Source organism: Muscardinus avellanarius (genome assembly GCF_963383645.1).
Source record: "Muscardinus avellanarius genome assembly, chromosome: 3".
In the NCBI taxonomy this organism is placed as follows: domain Eukaryota; kingdom Metazoa; phylum Chordata; class Mammalia; order Rodentia; family Gliridae; genus Muscardinus; species Muscardinus avellanarius.
The window spans coordinates 113,822,325-113,844,875 of NC_137788.1; the positions used below are offsets into that span (position 1 = coordinate 113,822,325).

The 22,551-nt window shown below is 41.9% G+C and overlaps 1 protein-coding gene across 2 annotated transcripts in view; it reads left to right on the plus strand.

Moving 5' to 3' along the window:
• The window catches only part of ASH1L (ASH1 like histone lysine methyltransferase), a gene marked incomplete at both ends in the record, with an annotated part of 106,786 nt that overhangs the window by 10,934 nt on the left and 73,301 nt on the right, over positions 1–22,551 (plus strand). For both annotated transcript variants that reach the window (XM_080691920.1, XM_080691921.1), the window contains one exon: positions 12,730–17,290. In XM_080691920.1, the coding sequence (XP_080548046.1) occupies positions 12,730–17,290 (4,561 nt within the window). The remainder of the gene's footprint in view (positions 1–12,729; positions 17,291–22,551) is intronic.

Genomic DNA, 22,551 nt, shown 5'->3' on the forward strand with positions numbered 1-22,551 from the left:
TTTGTTTTTTAAAACAGGGTCTTCCAAGGTTGCTGAGTGTTGTTAAATTGCCAAGGCTTTCCTCCAACCTGGGGTCCTTCTGTCTCGCCCTCCCAGGTACTGGGATTACAAATGTGCACAGCTATACCACGCCCCAAAACTTACTCTTTAAATAAAATAGGCCCTGAACTATTAAAACATTTTGTAGCAACTACATCCTGATCTATTATGTATATTTTACCTTTCAGTTTTGGAAAGTATCTCAAAAATTTGATAAACCGTTTTATAGTGCAAAGTCCTGCTACTATGTAGGGATATCAAAGTTTAGGAGGTAAACAGAGGCATTTTGACAAAAATGCACAGATGGCAGATATGTGCACTAAAATATTTTAGCTATTTTTAGCCAAGCTACATTGAATTACTACCATGTGAGAGCAGACAGATGATGCTACAGTTGTAGAGTATGATGATAATTTTCACAATAACAGTGAAAGAAGATGGAGCTGCTTTTTTTTTTTTAAGTACGGAGGATGGAACCCAGGGGCATTCTACCTCCGAGCTACACCCCCAGCCCTATTTTTTAGTCTTTTCATTTTTTGGATGGGGGGGCGATGGTACTGGGGATGGAACCCAGGGGCCTTCTACCTCCAGGCTACACTCCCAGACCTATTTTATATTTTATTTGGAAACAGGGTCTTTTAAGCCAGCAGAGGCTGGCCTCGAACCTGCATGATCCTCCTGTCTCAGCTTCCCAAGCGCAGGGATTACAAGCATGTGCCACCACGCCCGGCTATTCTTTTCATTTTTGAAACAGGATCTCACTTAAGTAGCTGAGGCTGTGTCTGCGAACCATGATCCTCCTATCTCAGCCTCCCAAATGCTGGGATTACAAGCCTGCGCCACTATGCCCAGCTGGAGCCTTTTTCTGATTCCTACCTACCTTTTCATTTTTCAGCAAACTTACTGTGATTATCCAATATTTCCTTGTCCCCATATTCATACAATTTTAATTGTATGAATATGGGGCTCAAATATTGCTGAATCATAAGCACATACTAAAAATTATAAGCCAGAGGCAGAGGAAATTGGTAACTTGTTTTTCATCTGTTTGTTGATTATGATGGCCTGGGTAATTAAGACATTTAGGAATTATCAAACAAGTAGAAAATTTCTTTAGGATACTTAAGTAACTTTATTTTTCTTCTGTTTGGCTCAATCTCAAGAATTAAATTACCTAGAGGCAAAATTACAGAAATAAAATTATTACCAAATTTATAAAAAAGAGGAAAAAAGTTTATGGTATCATTGGAAAAGAAGGAGATTGCGATGATAGAAAGCCAATTGCTGAAGCATCACCAAAGTCCATGGATGTTCTCTGAATCATCCTGGACTAGAGGAATTCTAGTCTCCGGCTTCTTTTGCATGTATTTCTCTTTTTAACATACAGCATATTGTAACTATTTTTCTCTTACTAATGATAGCTCCATGAGTGTTAGGAATCTTTATTTTTTGTTATGTGGTCATGGGGATTGAACCCAGGGACATTCTCTCACTAGGGTACACCCAGAGCCCAATATTTTATTCTTTATTTTGAAACAGGGTCTCACTAAGTTGCAGAAGGCCTCACTAAGTAGCTGAGGCTGGCCATGAACCCAGATCCTTCTATCTCAGCTTCCCAAATACTGGGATTATAAGTATGTAGTACCACGCCTAGTTTAGAGATCTTTAAGTTTTTTGTTTTGTTTTTTGACAATAGAGATTGAACCTAGGGGCATTCTATTTTCGACCTATACCCGCAGCCTTATTTTATTTTTATTTTGAAACCAGGTTCTCAATAGGATACTGAGAGTCTCACAACTTACTACTGAGGCTGTCCTTGAACCTGCAGTCTTTCTTTCTCAGCCTCCCAAGTACTAGAATTACAGGCTTGAGCCACCAAGCCTGGCTTTTTTTAGTTTGTGCATTTTATTATCAACACAGGAAATGTTCTAAAAACAGTTTACTAAGTCGGGTGTGGCTGGCGTCATTGCATTGCTCAGGAGGCAGAGACAAGAGGATCATAGGTTCATGGCCAGTCTCAGCAACTTAGCAAGGCCTTCCATAACTTAGTGAGACTTTTTTTCAAATTTTAAATAAACAAAAGGGCTGAGGTTTTAGCTCAGAGGTAGAATGCCCCTGGATTCAATCCACAATACCAAGAAAACAGGGGAAAAAATTTTAAAAAACACCCTGGTTCACTAAGACTAAAAGATTTAAAAGCATAAAATAAATGCCATCTTTACAACATAAAATATGTGACAGGAAGATCACAAATTTGAGACAAAAACTTGTCTCAAAGGTTTAAAAAGGGCAGATGATACAGCTCAATAGAAGAGTACCCCAGAGTCTGAGCTCTCTTGAGTACGGGGGTGGGGGGGCTGTGCATGTGTGTCTACCTTAGAATGCAGCTTGAGGGCTGGGATGTAGCTCAGTGACAAAGCACTTGCCTGGCAAGTGCACAGCCCTGGGTTCAAACCCTAGTCCAAAAAGACAAAAACAAAAAGACCCCCTTTAAAATGTAACTTGAAAACATGGGAATTTATTTCCCCAGTCCCAAAATGTTGCTTTTTTATATACTGTCATAATTAAATTACTTACGTTTCCTTGTCTCATTTACTAAAAATATATAGGGAATTTGTGTGTGTGTGTGTGTGTGTGTGTGTGTGTGTGTGTGTGTGTGTTTGTTACTGGGGATTGAACTCATGGGCATTCTACCTCCAAGCTACACCCTCACCCCTAATCCCCCCCCACCCCCCAGTCTGGAGTAGAGCCCAGGGACATTGTACCTCCACGCTATACTCCCTGCTTTATTTTTTAGTCTTTATTTTTGAAACAGAGTCTCACTAAATTGCAGAGGGCTTTACTAATAGCTTATACTGTCTGCGAACTGCCGTTCTCCAGTCTCAGCCTCCTCAATGCTAGAATGATAAGCGTGTGTCACCACGCCTGGCTCTCAGCCCTATTTTTTATTCTTTATTTTTGAGACAGGGTCTCACTAAGTAACTGAGGCTGTCTGAGAATCCAGATCCTCCTGTCTTAGCCTCCCAAGTACTGGTATTACAAGTGTGCACTACCACACCCAGCTTTATAGTGACGTTTTTATGCTTGCTTAAAAACAATCTATAGACATAATTGTCGTCTTAGGTTTTTTTTTTTTTTTTTTTTTCTGATTTGTGTGAGTGATGCTGGGAAGGGCATTCTACCTCTGAGCTACACCTCCAACCCCTTTTTATTTTATATTTTGAAAAGGGCTTACTAAGTTTTTGAGAACCTTCCTAAGTTGCTGAGCTTGCCCTCAAACATGCGAGTCTACGGCCTCAGCCTTCCAAGTACTAGGATTAGAGATGTACCCCACCATGCCTGGTTATAGTCCCACCCCTTTTTGTGGTACTTGGACCCAGAGGCATTCTACCTCTCTCTGAGCTACATCCCCAGACCTATTTTCTTATTTGGAAGTAGGGTCTCAGTAGGCTGCCAAAGAGTCTCACTGAATTGCTGAGGCTGTTCTTGAACCTGCGATTCTCCAGTACTAGGATTACAAGTTGTGTGTGCTACCATGCCAAGCTCTAGTTGCCCTTTTTTAAGAAATTAGTATTATGACTATTTCATGCATTCCTTAGTAAAGTATAACTTTGGTTACCACTCTTAGGTCAAAGAAAAACTGCGTGCGTGCGTGTGTGTGTGTGTGTGTGTGTGTGTGTGTGTGTGTGTGTGTGTGTGTTGTACTGGAGATGGAACCCAGGGGCATTCTATCTCTGAGCTACACCCCCCAGCCCTATTTTTTATTTTCTTTCTTTATTATAATTTTTTTTTCCTTTGGTGGTACTGGGTTCCTGGAAGCCCTTCTACCTCCAGGCTACACTCCCAGACCTATTTTTTCTTATATATATTTTTGAAACAGGGTCTCTTAAGCCAGCATGGCTGGCTTCGAACCTGTGCGATCCTCCTGTCTCCACCTCCCAAGCGCGGGGATTACAAGCATGCGCCACCACGCCCGGCTTATTCTTTATTTTTTTAATTTATTTATTTTTTTGGTGGTACTGGGGTTCCTGGAAGCCCTTCTACCTCCAGGCTACACTCCCAGACCTATTCTTTCTTATATATATTTTTGAAACAGGGTCTCTTAAGCCAGCATGGCTGGCTTCGAACCTGTGCGATCCTCCTGTCTCCACCTCCCAAGCACGGGGATTACAAGCATGCGCCACCACGCCCGGCTTATTCTTTATTTTTTTAATTTATTTATTTTTTTGGTGGTACTGGGGTTCCTGGAAGCCCTTCTACCTCCGGGATACACTCCCACGAGCTACACTCCCAGACCTATTTTTTAACCTTTTTCATTTGGAAACAGGGTCTCCTAAGCCAGCGCACGCGGCTGGCTTCGAACCTGTGCGATCCTCCTGTCTCCGCCTCCCAAGCACAGGGATTACAAGCGTGCGCCACCACGCCCGGCTTATTCTTTATTTTTTAAACGAAGTCTCACTGAGTTGCAAAGGGACTCAGTAAATAGCTGAGGCTGCCCTAAAACCACCGTCCTCCTGTTTCAGCCTCCCAGATGCTGGTATTACAAGCGTGTACCACCATGCCCAACCTAAAGAAAAACTTCCCTTTAAGTATTATAGCATAATTCAGAATGGCAGACTATGTTGTCTTCATCTTTGTTTAAAAACAACTTCACTGCCGGGCGTGGTGGCGCACGCTTGTAATCCCCGCGCTTGGGAGGTGGAGACAGGAGGATCGCGCAGGTTCGAAGCCAGCCGCGCTGGCGTAAGAGACCCTGTTTCAAAAATATAAAATAGGTTTGGGAGTGTAGCCCGGAGGTAGAAGGGCTTCCAGGAACCCCAGTACCACAAAAAAAAAAAAAAAAAAAAAAAAAAAAAACAACTTCACAAGCCGGGCGTGGTGGCGCACGCTTGTAATCCCCGTGCTTGGGAGACTGAGACAGGAGGATCGCACAGGTTCGAAGCCAGCCTCAGCTACTTAGTGAGGCTCTCAGCAACTTAGTGAGATCCTGCTTCCAAATAAAATATAAAAAAGGTCTGGGAGTATAGCCCGGAGATAGAACACCTCTGGGTTCCACCCCCAGTACCACCAATAAAAATAAAAAAAAAATAAAAACAACTTCACAGTGTGGCTTTGGTAGAGGACTACTGGATTCATTCCCCAATACTTCCAATTCTAGTAACCCCAAACCCTGAATTAGGTTTTTAATTTAAAAATTTTTTTTAAATTTCTGATTTCATTCCTTTTGGAAAGATACGTAGAAGTGGTCTAGCAGAACACTGTGTGTGTGGCGGGGTACTGGGGATTGAACCCAGGGACATTCTGTCAGAGCCATATACCTAGCCCATCTTTTTATTCTTAATTTTGAAACAGGGTCTTGCTAAGTTGCAAAGGACCTCACTAAGTAGCTGAGATGTGATCATCCAATCTCAGCCTCCCAAATGCTGGGATTACAAGCATGCACCACCACATCTGGCTTTTTCTCTCATATTCTTGTTGACAAAAATTATTCAAGCAAGAAGGACCTAATGGTATATAGATACTGTTAAGATCTGATTGGTTTTTTTTTTTTTTTTACCTTAATTACTTATTTTGGAAGCCACTTGAGCTAGAGCTATTTGGTAGTAGAGAGGAGAATACCAGTTTCTTCATGGCAAGCAGCAATTAGGCAAATCTTCCTGGTTCTTCACATTTTGTTTGTGTGTGTGTGTGTGTGTGTGTGTGTGTGTGTGTGTGTGTGTGTGTGTGGTGTTGCTGAGGATTAAGCCCAGGGGTCTTCTACCACTAAGCTATATACCACAGCCCAATTTTTTATTTTTATTTTATTTTATTTTATTGGTCTGGGGATGGAACCCAGGGGAATTTGAACTCCGAGCTACAACCCCTGCCCTATTTTCGTTCGTTCGTTCATGATATTGGGAGTGGAACCCAGGGGCTTTTCTACCTCCAGGCTATACTCCCAGACCTGTTTTATACTTTATTGGAAACAGGGTCTCACTAAGTTGCTGAGAGCTTCACTAAGTAGCTGAGGCTGTTTGTGAACCTTGGTCCTCTGATCCTCTGATCCTCTGGTCTCAGCCTCCTGAATGTTGGGCTTACATGTGTGCACTACCACACTCTGATTTTTTTTTTTTTCTCTTTATTTTGAAACAGTGTCTCACTAAGTTGTGGAGGGCCTCACTAAGTAGTTGAGACTGACCAGGAACCCAGATCTTCCTGTCTCAGCCTCCCAGGTACTTGGATTACAAGCCTGCAATGCCACCAAGCCAGGCTTGTTTACATTTTGATAAAGCTTTTTTTTTCTTCCTTTACATACACAAAATAGACAGATAAATGGGTAGCCACGAAATGTTCTAAAGTCAGAGAGATGAAACAAGGTGCCATTCTTTTCCCAGAATAACTTCTATTATGAAAGCAAATGTTTCCTTAAATGGAGGGGAGCAGCAAATTCCTTCTATTACACTGTGCAGCCTCTGCTATAAATGTACCAGGAAAATTTAAGCTACCATAATTAGTTTAATCAGGTTCATCCTCAATTCTCAGTTTCATTTTGTAGTAGGAACCTCTCTAATCAGTGCTGCATTTGGTGGATTGAGCAGTTTACTTTGTCTTAGAATGTAGAATGTGAGGTGTATCTGTTGGAGTCTGTGTTATGGTTAATTTTAATGCTGTATATAATGAGGTATGGGGACTCTGAATGTTTCTCATTTCATTGTTGATCTTGCTAATGGAAAAAGTCATTATTGAAGCAAATTGTTAGACGGCATAGCTTCTTTAGTCCCATGGAATTAAACCTAAATATCACTTTGACTCACTAATTCACATGCTGCTTTTTATGGCTGTCTATTCGAATCTTTTATTTCATTTTAATGACTGTAAATCACTCCAGAGATGCGCACATACAGATTGCTTAATAAACATGCATAACTAATTAATTCTGAGATACAGTTGCTTGGAAATGAAGATTTTAAAGAGATACCAGAATTAAAGGCTTACATAACAAAACTTAGAGCTTTTAGGAAAGTTGATTGATTGATTGATTGATTGAGGAGACCTGATTGAATATATGATTGAGGAGAAGTTGTTTCCTGCCTGACCTTACTTTTTAAGTTAGAATCACTTGAATATGCAATACTAGATTGTACTGCTTTACAATAGTCAAATGGGGATTTGCAGGAAAAAAGCCTAAGAAAGCCTAAACCATGGGTTAAGTTAGATACGTGATGCAGCAGTGAATACTTTCATGTTGGAATTAAAATAGTTATGCATAAAAAGAATAAAAAGATGTCTTGTCCTATACTGCTGATATCTGGGAACTGACAAATTTGTTCCACTCCCTCTTTCTCTCTCTCTCTCTCTCTCTCTCTCTCTCTCTCTCTCTCTCTCTCTCTCTCTTTTTTTTTTTTTTTTTTTTTGTGGTACTGGGGATTGAACCGGAGACTCTGAGCTATACCCCCTGCCCTGTTTTATTCTTTATTTTGAAACAGTTTCACTAAATTGCAGAGTGCTCAGCAGGTTGCTGAACCTGCATTTCTCCTGTTTCCACCTCCCAAGTATTGGGATCACAAGCATGTGCCACCAGACCCTGTACATTTGTTCCTTTATAGCAAGAAGAGATTTTGCTGATGGACGTTAACCTGGCATAACTTACATATTACTACTGCCATTCTTTTAATTATAATGGGGTCAATAGAGAATATGAGAATGAGCAATAGGGATTAGACTTCACTCTGGAATGTAGACCTCAGCTCCAATCCTTGATGACTTTGTAATTTTTTTTTTTGTAAGTGGTACTGGGGTTCCTGGAAGCCCCTCTACCTCCAGGCTACACTCCCAGACATATATATATATATATATATATATATTTTTTTTTTTTTTTTTTTTTTTTTTTTTGGAAACAGGGTCTCTTAAGCCAGCGTGGCTGGCTTCAAACCTGCGCCATCCTCCTGTCTCTGCCTCCCAAGCACGGGGATTAAAAGCGTGCGCCACCACGCCCGGTGACTTTGTAATTTAAGAAAAGTTCATATTAGTCGTGTGTGTGTGTGTGTGTGTGTGTGTGTGTGTGTGTGTGTGTGTGTCAGTATTTCTCCATCCCAGGGGTTTCAGGCCATCGCCCCAGCCGTTTTTTAAATTTTTTATTTGGAAATAGTGTCTCACTAAGATGCTGAGAGCCTCACTAAATTGCTGAGGCTGTCTTCAAACCTGCAGTCTTCCTGTTTCAGTCTCCCATGTACTAGGATTATAGGCGTGCACCACATAGCCAATTCCTGGTCTGGTTTTTGTTTTTTTTTGTTTTTTTTTTTTTTGTACTGGGGATGGAACCCAGGGGCATTCTAACTCCGAGCTACACCTTCAGCTCTATTTTTCAGTCTTTATTTTGAAACAGGGTCTCACTGAGTTGCAAAGGGCCTCATACAAGCATAAGCAACCACGCCTGGCTCCTGGTCTGCTTTGAACAGAAAATATTTGGTGATTTTCTATTAAAATGCTTCATTTGTTTATCTGTACATTTATCTATTTGTGGTGCTAAGGATTAAACCCAGGGGCACCTATACCACTGAGCTACATCCTTAATCCATTATTATTATTATTATTATTATTATTATTACTACTGCTGCTGCTGCTGCTGCTACTACTACTACTACTACTACTACTACTACTACTACTACTACAGGTCTGGAGATGGAACCCAGAGGCATTTGACCTCCAGGCTATACCCCCTGCCCAATTTTTTATTCTTTATTTTGAAACAGGGTCTCACTGAATTGTGGAGGGCCTCACTCAGTAGCTGAGGCTATCCGTGAACTGCAATCCTCTTGTCTCAGCCTCCCAAATGCTGGGATTACAAGCACGTGCCACCACAGCTGGCTTATTTATTATTTTGAAACAGGCTCTTTCTCTCTCTGTGTTGCAAAGGGCCTTAAAGAGTTAAGACCTGCTTTCTTCCTGTCTTAGCCTCCCAAATACTGGGATTATAGCCAGGCGTGGTGGTGCACACCTGTAATCCCAATACTTGGGAGGCAGAGACAGGAGGATCGTGCAGGTTTGAAGCCAGCCTCACATACTTAGTGAGGCTCTCAGCAACTTACTGAGACCCTGTGTGGGGTATAGCCCAAAGGTAGAAAGCCCCTGGGTTCCATCCCCAGTAACACAAAATAAATAAGTAAATAAGTAAGTACTGGGATTACAATCATGCATTACCATACCTGTCTTTCTGTTGTATAATTCAATTAAATGGTAATTATTTTAGCTTTTTTTATTGATTGATATTTCATTCTATACAAGTTTTGTCCATTTTCATTCTATTATTATGAAGTACAAGATGCAAGTATCTGTGGACAAACAATCAAAATAGAGACTTAATATATTTATCATCCTATACTATCAAACATATTTTTTGCTGTTGCTGAGTATTTGAACCCAAGGACATTCTACCTCTCCCTATCTCTGTCTCCCAAGGACTGGGATTACAGACATGTACCATATGCCCAGCAAAGCATGCATGATTTTATATGTCTGACTGTCACAGGAGTAGGATCTTTATTGATTTAGCAACTTGGACATACAAAAGATTTATGAAAAAGTGCGGGGCTTTTTCCCTTCTTTTGTGGTTATGGAGATGAAACTCAGGGCCATTCTACCTTCGAGCTACACACCCCCAGCTCTATTTTTTATTCTTTATTTTGAAACAGGGTCTCACCGAGTTACAAAGAACCTCACTAAGTAGCTGAGGCTGTCCGCGAACTGTGATCCTCCTGTCTCAGCCTCCCAAATGCTGGGATTACAAGTGTGTGCCACCACACCTGGCTGTTTGTTCTTTGTTTTTTGTTTTCGTACTAAGGATTGAATCTAGGTGCATTCAACCTCTGAGCTATACCCTCGGTTCTTTTTTATCTTAAAACAGAGTCTCACTAAGTTGCTGAAGGTCTTGCTAAGCTGCTGAGGCTGGCCTTGAACCTGCTATCTTCTCTCAGCCTCCCAAGTACTGTGATTACACGTGTGAGCCCCATACATGGATAATATGGTGATGTTTTTATTGAGGTAGCATTAATATTGTTAGTTTGTCTAGGGAGACTTTTTTTTTATTGGTGCATTGTAATCATACATCACATTGGAATATAAGACTTGAGGATATACAAGCACACATCATCCAATTAGCCCTCATCCAGTCCCCATCTCATTCCCTCCCCCTCCCTGATCCCATGCTTATTTGGTGATTAACTTTGATACATATGTTTATGTACCTCCTGCTTTTTAAAGAAGCTACATCCTCGCCTATTCATACCCTCTGATTGGTCACCTTAATTGCTTCACTATAGGGCCCTTTCTATAGCTCGACCACTTCCTCTTGCCCCTTTCCTCCTAGTTATTGCTGATTAGGGGAAGCATCTAGTTTTAATTTTCTGCGATATTTCTCTGTGCATGCCGCGTTGCAAATACCGATCCCACTCTTGACGGCCCCAGTAATGGCCTGGCTACCCGGTGGACTGATCCAGACCTCGCTGGCTCAAGCAGCGGCCTTGCCTTATGGGAGGCCCTGGTTCTGGCTTCGCTGGCTCCACACTGGCCTAACCCCTCAGCTGGCTCCGATCCTGGCCTCGGAGGCCCCAGCACCGGCCTTCCTCACGGCAGGCTTCGATGTTAGCTGATAGCCCCGGCATCGGCCTAACCCCTCGGCAGGCTCTGATCCAGGCCTCAGAGGCCTCAGTAGTGGCCTTGCTTCATGGAAGGCTCCGATGCCGGCCGCTGGCCCCAGCACTGGCCTAACCCTTCGGCAGGCTCTGATCCCGGCCTCCGAGACCCCAGCACCGGCACTGCCTCGCAGCAGGCTCCGATTCCAGCCTCACTGGCTCCGGCACCGGCCTAATCCCTCGGCAGGCTCCGGTCCCGGCCTCAGAGGCCTCAATAGCAGCCTTGCCTCACGGAAGGCTCCAATGCTGGCCAGTGGCCCCGGCACCGGCCTAACCTCTCAGCAGGCTCTGATCCCGGCCTTGAAGGCCCCAGCACCGGCCTTGCCTCACGGCAGGCTCCGATCCCGGCCTCAGAGGCCTCAATAGCGGCCGTGCCTTACGGAAGTCTCCAATGTTAAGTCTTTTATGAGTATCTTATAGTTTGGGAGAACTATTCATTTTTTTTTCCCTTTGGGTCTTGGGATGGAATCCAGGGGCATTTGATTTCCGAGCTACATCCCCCTGCACTATTTTTTATTCTTTATTTTGAAACTAGGTATCACCGAGTTGCAGAGGGGCTCACTAAGTAGTTGAGGCTGTCCGCAAACTGCGATCCTCAGGTCTCAGCCTCCCACATGCTGGGATTATAAGCGTGTACCACCACGCCCAGCTTGGGAGAACTATTCAATAGTTATCCCGAAGTAAGACAGTCTATAATAGGAAGTTTGGTTCTTTTGATTTTTGGGGGTTTTTTTGGTGGTTTTGGGGTTCCTGGAAACCCTTCTTCCTTGGGGCTACACTCCCAGACCTATTTCATACTTCTTTTTTAAATTTTATTTGAAAACAGGGTCTCTTAAGCTTCGAACCTGCATGATCCTCCTGTCTCCGCCTCCCAAGCGCAGGGATTACAAGCGTGCACCACCATGCCAGGCAGGAAGATTGTTTTTAAAGTACATAGTGAAGCTTTATGAATTAAATGGTTTACAGCAAGTTACTTGCAGTAAATGATTTCCTACTTTAAGATTTCATACAAAAATGAATCTTTTAACAAAAATAAGTATTTTTAAATTTTTTTTCTAATTTTTTCATAATAAGATTTTTTTTGTGTGTGTGGTACTTGAGAAGGAACCCAGGGGCATTCGACCTCCGAGCTACACCCCCAGCCCTATTTTTTTATTCTTATTTTGAAAAGGGTCTCACTGAGTTGCAAAGGGCCTCCCTAAGTAGTTGAGGCTGTCAGTGAACCGTGATCCTCCTGTCTCAGCTTCCCAGATGCTGGGATTATAAGGGTGCGCCACCACGGCCAGCTAGAATTTATATTTAAGGTCCTAGGGATTGAACACAGAAGCATTCTACCTCTAGCTACATCCCCTGACCTTTTTTTTTTTTTTACTAAGGATTGAACCCAGGGGCATTCTACCTTTGAACTACACTCCGAGCCCTATTTTTTTATTCATTATTTTGAAACAGGGTCTCACTAAGTTGGTAAGGCTATAAGTAGGTAAGGCTTGCCGCAAATCTGTGATCTTCCTGTCTTGGCCTCCCAAGTACTAGGATTACAAGCATGTGCCACCACGCCCAGCTTATTCTTTATTTTGAAACAGTCTAAGTAGCTGAGGCTGGCTATAAACCTGCAATCTGCCTGTTTTAGCATCCCAAGTACTGGGATTACAAGCATGCGCCACCATTCCTGGTCATAGAGATATTTCTGACCTTCCTGATTTATGTGATAGAAGGTCAGCAAACATACTGTCTGTGCCTGTTTGTTTTTGCTGTGCTAGAGATCGAATCCAGGGCCTTGTGCATGTGAGGTGAGCACTCTACCACTGAGCTTGCATTCTCAGCCCCAAATGTATCTTGATAGACTCTGATATAGGAGCAGATGGACTATCCTACTATAACATTGATGTAACACTTGTTTTTTTTTAAGTTCTATTACCTATATTATATCTGATATATGATTACTTAGTTTGTTCAATTGTAGTACTAAATTGAAGTAAGTTTTACTCTCTCTGAAACTTTTTTTTGGTTCAAATTTTAGGACCTTTCAAAATTGTACAAGAAAGCTGGTGATGTTGCAGCCATTGAATGCCAATCTGAAGAAAGCATCCATCTTCATTCACAGGGAGAAAACAATCCTTTGTCTAAGAAGCTTTCTCCAGTACACTCAGAAATGGCAGACTACATTAATGCAACACCATCTACTCTTGTTGGTAGCCGTGATCCTGACTTCAAGGACAGAGCATTACTGAATGGAGGAACTAGTGTAACAGAAAAGTTGGCCCAGCTCATTGCTACTTGTCCTCCTTCCAAGTCTTCCAAGACAAAACCGAAGAAGTTAGGAACTAGCACTACAGCAGGGTTTGTTAGCAAGGATTTGATCAGGAAAGCAGGCGTAAGCTCTGTAGCTGGAATAATACATAAGGATTTAATTAAAAAACCAGCTATCAGCACAGCAGTTGGATTGGTAACTAAAGATCCTGGGAAAAAGCCAGTGTTTAATGCAGCAGTAGGATTGGTCAGTAAGGACTCTGTGAAAAAACTGGGAGCTGGCACTACAGCGGTATTCATTAACAAAGACTTAGGCAAAAAGCCAGGGACTATCACTACAGTAGGACTGCTGAGCAAGGATTCAGGAAAGAAGCTAGGAATTGGTATTGTTCCAGGATTAGTGAATAAGGAGTCTGGCAAGAAGTTGGGGCTTGGCACTGTGGTTGGACTGGTTAATAAAGACTTGGGAAAGAAGTTGGGTTCTACTGTTGGCCTAGTGGCCAAGGACTGTGCAAAGAAGATTGTAGCAAGTTCACCAATGGGATTGGTTAATAAGGACATTGGGAAAAAACTAGTGAGTTGTCCTATGGCAGGACTGGTCAGTAAAGATGCCATAAACCTTAAAGCCGAAGCACTGCTCCCCACTCAGGAACCACTTAAGGCTTCGTGTAGTACAAGCATCAATCATGAAAGTCAAGAACTCTCCGAATCCTTGAAAGACAGTGCCACCAGCAAAACTTTTGAAAAGAATGTTATACGGCAGAGTAAAGAAAGCATACTGGAAAAGTTCTCAGTTCGAAAAGAAATTATTAACTTGGAAAAAGAACTATTTAATGAAGGAACAGGTATTCAGCAAGACAGTTTCTCACCCAGTGAAAGGGGATCTTTTGAAACCTCAAAGCATGAAAAGCAACCTCCCGTATATTGCACTTCTCCAGACTTTCAAATGGGAGGTGCTTCTGATGCATCTACAGCGAAATCCCCTTTTAGTGCAGTAGGAGAAAGCAATCTCCCTTCCCCATCACCTACTGTATCTATTAATCCTTTAACCAGAAGCCCTCCTGAAACTTCTTCACAATTGGTTCCTAATCCGTTACTTTTAAGTCCTACCACAGAGCTCATGGAAGAAATGGCTGAATCTGTTGGAAAGAACCAGTTTACTTCTGAAAGTACCCACTTGAATGTTGGTCATAGGTCATTGGGTCATGGCATAAGTATTGATTCTAAAGGCATTGATAAAGAGCTAAATGATTCAAAAACTACACATATAGATATTCCAAGAATAAGCTCTTCCCTGGGAAAAAAGCCAAGTTTGACTTCTGAATCCAGTATTCATACAATTACTCCTTCAGTTGTTAACTTTACTAGTTTATTTAGTAACAAACCTTTTCTAAAACTTGGTGCAGTAACTGCATCAGACAAACACTGCCAAGTTGCTGAAAGCCTAAGTACTAGCTTGCAGTCCAAACCATTAAAAAAAAGAAAAGGAAGAAAACCTCGGTGGACTAAAGTGGTGGCAAGAAGCACATGCCGATCTCCAAAAGGGCTAGAATTAGAAAGATCAGAGCTTTTTAAAAATGTTTCATGTAGCTCACTATCAAATTGTAATTCTGAGTCGGCCAAGTTCATGAAAAACCTTGGATCGTCTTCATTTGTAGATCACGACTTCCTTAAACGCCGATTGCCAAAGTTGAGCAAATCCACAGCTCCATCTCTTGCTCTCTTAACTGATAGTGAAAAAACATCTCATAAGTCATTTGCTACTCACAAACTGTCCTCCAGTATGTGTGTCTCCAGTGACCTTTTGTCTGATATTTATAAGCCCAAAAGAGGAAGACCTAAATCTAAGGAGATGCCTCAACTCGAAGGTCCACCTAAAAGGACTTTAAAAATCCCTGCCTCAAAAGTTTTTTCTTTGCAGTCTAAGGAAGAACAAGAACCCCCAATTTTACAGCCAGAAATTGAAATTCCTTCTTTTAAACAAAGTCTATCTGTGTCTCCTTTTCCAAAAAAGAGAGGCAGGCCTAAGAGGCAGATGAGGTCACCAGTCAAGATGAAGCCACCTGTACTATCAGTAGCTCCATTTGTTGCCTCTGAAAGTCCAAGCAAGTTAGAATCCGAAAGTGAAAACCATCGAAGTGGCAGTGAGTTCTTTGAGAGCGAAGATCAGCTTCAGGATCCAGATGATCTGGATGACAGTCAGAGGCCGAGCGTGTGCAGTATGAGTGACCTTGAGATGGACCCAGATAAAAAAATTGTGAAGAGAAACAATGGACAACTAATGAAGACAATTATCCGCAAAATAAATAAAATGAAGACTTTAAAGAGAAAGAAGTTGTTGAATCAGATTCTTTCAAGTTCTGTAGAATCAAGTAATAAAGGGAAAGTGCAATCCAAAATCCATAATACAGTATCAAGTCTTGCTGCCACGTTTGGCTCTAAATTGGGCCAACAAATAAATGTCAGCAAGAAAGGAACCATTTACATAGGAAAGAGAAGAGGTCGCAAACCAAAAACTGTCTTAAATGGCATTCTCTCTGGTAGCCCTGCCAGCCTTGCTGTCCTTGAGCAAACAGCTCAGCAGGCAGCTGGGTCGGCATTAGGACAGATCCTACCCCCTTTACTGCCTTCATCTGCTAGTAGTTCTGAGATTCTTCCATCACCTATCTGCTCTCAGTCTTCTGGGACCAGTGGAGGTCAGAGCCCTGTAAGTAGTGACGCAGGCTTTGTTGAACCCAGTTCAGTGCCATATTTACATTTACACTCTAGACAGGGCAATATGATTCAGACTCTTGCGATGAAAAAGGCTTCAAAGGGGAGGAGGCGGTTATCTCCTCCTACTTTGTTGCCAAATTCTCCTTCCCACTTGAGTGAACTCACATCTCTCAAAGAAGCCACTCCTTCCCCAATCAGTGAGTCTCATAGTGATGAGACCATTCCCAGCGATAGTGGAATTGGAACAGATAATAACAGCACATCAGACAGGGCAGAGAAATTTTGTGGACAAAAAAAGAGGAGACATTCTTTTGAGCATGTTTCTCTGATTCCCCCTGAAACCTCTACAGTACTAAGCAGTCTTAAAGAAAAACACAAACACAAATGTAAGCGCAGGAGTCATGATTACCTCAGCTATGACAAGTTGAAAAGGCAGAAACGAAAACGGAAAAAGAAATACCCACAACTTCGAAATAGACAGGATCCAGACTTCATTGCAGAACTCGAGGAACTAATAAGTCGTCTGAGTGAAATTCGGATCACCCATCGAAGTCATCATTTCATCCCCCGAGACCTTCTGCCAACTATTTTTCGCATCAACTTTAATAGTTTCTATACGCATCCTTCTTTTCCCTTAGACCCTTTGCACTACATTCGAAAACCTGATTTAAAAAAGAAAAGAGGGAGGCCCCCTAAAATGAGGGAGGCAATGGCTGAAATGCCTTTTATGCACAGCCTTAGCTTTCCTCTTTCTAGTACTGGATTCTATCCCTCTTATGGCATGCCTTATTCTCCTTCACCCCTTACAGCTGCTCCTATAGGATTAGGTTACTATGGAAGATATCCCCCGACTCTTTATCCTCCTCCCCCCTCCCCTTCTTTTACCACTCCACTTCCACCTCCGTCCTATATGCATGCTGGTCATTTACTTCTCAATCCCACCAAATACCACAAGAAAAAGCATAAGCTACTCAGACAGGAGGCCTTTCTTACAACCAGCAGGACTCCTCTCCTTTCCATGAGTACTTACCCCAGCGTACCTCCTGAGATGGCCTACGGTTGGATGGTTGAGCACAAACACAGGCACCGTCACAAACACAGAGAACACCGTTCTTCTGAACAATCGCAGGTTTCCATGGACACTGGTTCTTCTAGATCCGTCCTGGAGTCTTTGAAGCGCTACCGATTTGGAAAGGATAGTGTTGGAGAGCGATACAAGCATAAGGAAAAGCACCGGTGTCACATGTCCTGCCCTCATCTCTCTCCTTCAAAGAGCTTAATAAACAGAGAAGAACAGTGGGTCCACCGAGAGCCTTCAGAGTCTGGTTCATTAGCCTTGGGATTGCAGACACCTTTACAAATTGACTGTTCAGAGAGTTCTCCAAGTTTATCCCTTGGAGGATTTACTCCCAACTCTGAGCCAGCCAGCAGTGATGAACATACGAACCTTTTCACAAGTGCAATAGGCAGCTGCAGAGTTTCAAACCCTAACTCGAGTGGCCGGAAGAAATTAACTGACAGCCCTGGACTCTTTTCTGCACAGGACACTTCACTAAATCGGCCTCACAGAAAGGAGCCACTGCCTTCCAGTGAAAGGGCAATACAGACCTTGACAGGTAAGAGGGTATTTTGTTACTTTTTGTTATAATAGATTATTTTCCCAGTGGTTGCCTGATAAAGGTGGTTGAATTTTTAATAGGTTTTCGTTTTATTTTTGCTTTTATATAAATGTATTTTGAAATCTTTTAAAAGTTTTTACTTTCTTTAAATGTATGAAATGTCTTTGTATTGATTTTATGTTTTGAAAAGAGGGAGCATTGTCAAAACTACAGAGCTGGGTGTGGTGGCACACACCTAAAATCCCAGTACTTGAGAGGCTGAGACAGGAGGATCACAGGTTCGCATCCAGCTCTAGTGAGATGCTCTTTCAAAATAAAAAACAAAATAGAGCCAGGCATAGTGGCGCACTCTTGTAATCCTACTATTTGGGAGGCCACAAAAGGAGGATTGCAGGTTTGTGGGAAACCTCAGCAATTTAGTGAGGCCCTCTGCAACTTGGACCCTGTTGCAAAATAAAACAGGGATAGGCCCAGGTGTGGTGCAGGTTTGTAATCCCAGTACTTGGGAGGCTGAGATGGGGATCCCGGTTCGTGGACAGCCTCAGCTACTTAGTGAGGCCCTCTGCAACTCAATGAGACCCTGTTTCAAAATAAAGGATAAAGCTAGGCGTGGTGGAGCCTGGCTTTATAATCCCCGCGCTTAGGAGGTGGAGACAGGAGGATCGCGCAGGTTTGAAGCCAGTTGTGCTGGCTTAAGAGACCCTATTTCGAACTAAATATCAAATAGGTCTCGGAGTGTAGCCCGGAGGTAGAAGGGTTCCATTTCCAGTACCAACACACACACACACACACACACACACACACACAGGATAAAACAGGACTGGAGGTGTAGCTTGGCGGTATTATGTCCCTGGGTTCCGTCCTCAAAGATAGGGGTGTAGCTTGTAGCTTATAGGTGAATGCCCCTGTGCTCAATCTCCAGTCGCTCCCCCCCCCCCACACACACACAAATATAGGGTTGGGTGTGTATCTCAGAGATTGAATGCCCCTGAGTTCAATCCCTAGTACCATTTAAAAAAATAAAAGCTTTTGGAAACCAGGAAAAATGATTTCTCTTTCTTATATAGAAAGGCTTTACACAAGTTCATTATGAAGAAATGACTCATTGATATCTATTACTGGTGTATAGGATTTTTAGTATATGTGTATAGGATTTTTAATATATATTAAGCCAATAGTTACAAATGTTTCTGTATAATAAGAATACTTATTGATCTTGTATATGTCATAATAAAAATTGAATTACTGAACATTTTCAGCACTGTAAAATTCAAGTGAATATTCAGAGACTTTATTTTGCAGAGTACCTTAGATATCTTCATAAAAGCTACTTCAATTAGATATAAAAAGACATGAAATAGATTAGATAATATATTTATATATAGAAAATGTCTTTGGGGAATTAAGATAGAAAACAAAAAAGAGTAAGTATTCAAGTAAAAGTTATACCTGAGTTATCAATTGATTTTCAGAAGTCTCAACTCTGAGAGTTTATAATTTAATTCTAGAAGGTCCATACACATTGTCAGTAAAGTGTATGGATCCTCATGTAATTTTTCTAGAGAAAATACTTATATTTTTCATCAGATTCTTTAAATAAACTCTGTAAACCTCAATATCCTCTCCTATATAATGGAATTTGTAGGTTATAAGAAGTAAATGATACTGTTAGGCTTAACGCATTGATTTATACTTAGTAAATAAATAGGTCTTATTTACTATTATTGTTCCTCTAAAATATTACAATATTGTGCATTAGGGAAGAAATTCTTCTGAAACATGAATTTTTTTTTTTTTTTTGTAATTTTATTCCTGAGGTGCCCCCCACCCTTGGTCATACTGGCGATTGAACCCAGGGGTGGTATTCTACCTCTGAGCTACAACCCCCAGCCCTTTTTTTTTTTTTTTTTTTTTTTTTTTGACACAGAGTCTCTCTAAGTTCTAAAGCTGGCATTGAACTTGTCTTGATCCTCCCAAATGCTGGGATTATAGTGTGTGCTATGATCATGCCAGTATTCATGAACTTTTGAAAAATAAAAGTTGTCTCAGGTGAGAAGCTAATGGCCCTTTAGTTCTTAACAATGTAAAGAGAAGACATCCTGTACTTAGGTTCATTTGACTTTGTGTGTGTGTCTGTGACACTGGGGATTAAACCCAGGCTCAGGGGCATTCTGTCTCTAAGCTACATCCTCAGCCCTATTTGATTTTTTATTCTGAAACTAGGTTACTGTGGCTAGCCGTGAAGCTATGATTCTCCTGTCTCAGTCTCCCAAATTACTGGGATTACAAGTGTGAGCCATCCAGCCTGACATATCTGACAAATTTTTAGACAACTATTTAACCAGTGGCAGTTATTGAATATCAGGTATTTGCCATGTGTTCTACTTTGTGAGCCTTGTTATCTAATAGAGAATAAGGTATAGTTAATTAATTCATGGAAATGTTCATGGATGAGATAGAAAGTAAACAGTAACAGTAGCAAAAAAAGAAAAAAAAAGTTATATTAAATGTTTCTTTCTATGGAGAGCATGTTAGGAAAGCATGTCATAATCAGTCCAAAGTAGAGAAGGCTTCCCTTAGAAGTGAACCTGCACTGGGGCCAGAATGATGAGCAAAAGTTAGCTGGGTAAACAAAGTTGAACTCATTCATTTATTCATTCATTTGCTCATTCATTGAACTCCAAAACCAGTAGCACTGTTCTAGTCTCTGGCATATAGCAGCAGAGTTTAAAAGTCCTGATATCTGACCTCATCTATTTTTAACTTAATGAAGGATAACAAATAGAATGGTAAGCAAATAAATAATGACATAATTGAAAAATGCTGGAAAGTTAATAGAACAGAAGAAATAAAGAGATGGAGAATAAAGAACAGGGGAAAAGGAACCTAATTACCAGAGTGGTTAGTTATGGCCTAAGGATAAAAAGTTGAGATTTGCCAGGCATGGTAGCACATACTTGTAATCCCAGTGCTTGGGAGGCTGAGTCAGGAGGATCACAGGTTCACAGCCAGCTTCAGCTACTTAGTGAGGCCCACTGCAACTCAATGAGACCCTGTTTCAAAATAAAAAAGTATGGGGCTAGGGATATAACTCAGAGGTAGAATGTGTCTGAGTTCAATCCTCAGTACCACACACACAAAAAAAAGTTAAAATTTGAAGAATGAGAAGCTAGAGCGAAGAGTGTGAATATCCTGAACTAGGAAGGAACATAGATATTAGACAAACTGGACTAGAGCGTCATTGTGGTAGATAAGGGAATACAAGAGCCAGTGGTGAGATTGTGGTGATAGGAAGTTGCCAGACAGTGTATTAAGAGTTTTAGATTTTGTAGTAAGTGCTAAATACAGGAATATTGAGTTAGTCTACATATTTTTGGTTTGTTTTGGATTTTTTGTGGGTCTGGGTATGGAACCCAGGGCATTTGACTACCAAGCGACACCCCCTGCCCTATTTTTATTTTTTATTTTGAAACAAGGTCTCACTGAGTTGCAGAGGGCCTCACTAAATAGCTGAGGCTGGCCGCTAACCACGATCCTCTGGGATCCTCTGGTTTCAGCCTCCGGAATGCTGGGATTACAAGCGCACACCACCACACCCGGCGAGTTTGTCTACATTTTTAAAAGATCGTTTTGTTTCCTGTGTGAACATAGAATTAGAGGAGATAAAAATAATGGCTAGGAAACTAGTATTAGAGAATACCAATAGTTCAGATAAGATTATTCTGGTTCAACTAGTGTGGTAGCTAACTTCTGTGTGAATATTTGGAAGATTGCTGGTACTATTCACTGAGAGAAGGCTAGAGGAAGAAGACCTTTAGAGAAGAGTGTAAGTTTGCTTTCTAATACCTACATTTTGTTCTGCAGTGCTGAGGATGAAGTCCAGGGCCTCACATGTGCTAGGCAAGCACTCTCCCACTGAGCCACACCCAGTCTTTTGATACATATAATTTGAGGTGTCTGTAGAACATTGAAATGGAGATACTGAGCCATGTGTGGTGGTGCACACTTGTAGTCCCAGTACTTGGGAGGCTGAGACATTGGGATCGCAGGTTCACAGCCAGCCTTGGCAACTTAGCAAGGCTCTCAGCAACTTAGTGAGACTCTGTTTCCAAATAAGAAAACAGCTGGGGATGTAGGTTGGAGGTAGAATGCCTCTGGGTTCAGTCCCCAGAACCAAGAAAAGAAATAGAAGTACTGAGCAGGCCGTTGGACATTGAGTTCTGGGCTCTAAGTGTGGGCTGGAGTCTAGAGCATTCACCATGAGCTTTTGAAAGCTCTTGTTTAGGAGTACCATTCACCAAAACTAAAAGGGCCTCTGGGTGAAATAGTTGAAACCAAACCTAGAAAACTTTGTAAGTGGAGCACAAGAAAAATAATAATGGAGAGCTTGGGCGTGGTGGTACAGGCTTGTAATCCCAAATCTCAGGAGGCTGAGACAGGAGGATCTTGGTTCACAGCCGGCCTCATATACTTAGTGAAGCCCTCCACAACTCAGTGAGACCCTATTTCAAAATAAAGAATAAAAAAATAGGTCTGGGGGGTGTAGCGTGGAGGTAAAATGGCCCTGAGTTCAATCCTCAGTACTGCAAATAATAATAATGATGTAGAAATAGCAATAGTTAAGAAAATGTTAAATCAAGCTGGATGTAGTGGCCCACACTTGTAATCCGAGTACTTGGGAGGCTAAGACAGAAGGATTGCAGGTTGTTTTTGTTTTTGTTTTTGTTTTTTTGTAGTACTGGGGTTCCTGGAAGCCCTTCTTCCTCCGGGCTACACTCCCAGACCTATTTTATATTTTTGAAACAGGGTCTCTTATGCCAGCGCGGCTGGCTTTGAACCTGCGCGATCCTCCTGTCTCCGCCTCCCAAGCACGGGGATTACAAGCGTGCGCCACCACACCCGGCAGGATTGCAGGTTTGTGGCCAGGCTCAGCAATTTATCGAGGCCTTCTACAACTTAGTGAGACCCTGATTCAAAATAAAAAATAAGGCTGAGGGCATAGTTCAGAGGTAGAATGCCCCTGGGTTGAATCCTTAGCACCACAAATGGAAAGAAGGAAAGGGGGCTAGCCTGCCTTAACCTTTTTAAGAAAAGTTGATTACAGTTTGATAGATGGCAGTGTACAGAGGGGGTGGAAGCTGGTCAGTATAGACACAGAGGGTGCCATTGGCAGATAAATGTAGTAAGATGAGAGAGCTAGTTCTTGTTTACTGTCCTTACATATTTCTTTTGCACAAAGATTGGGGTAAACCACACTA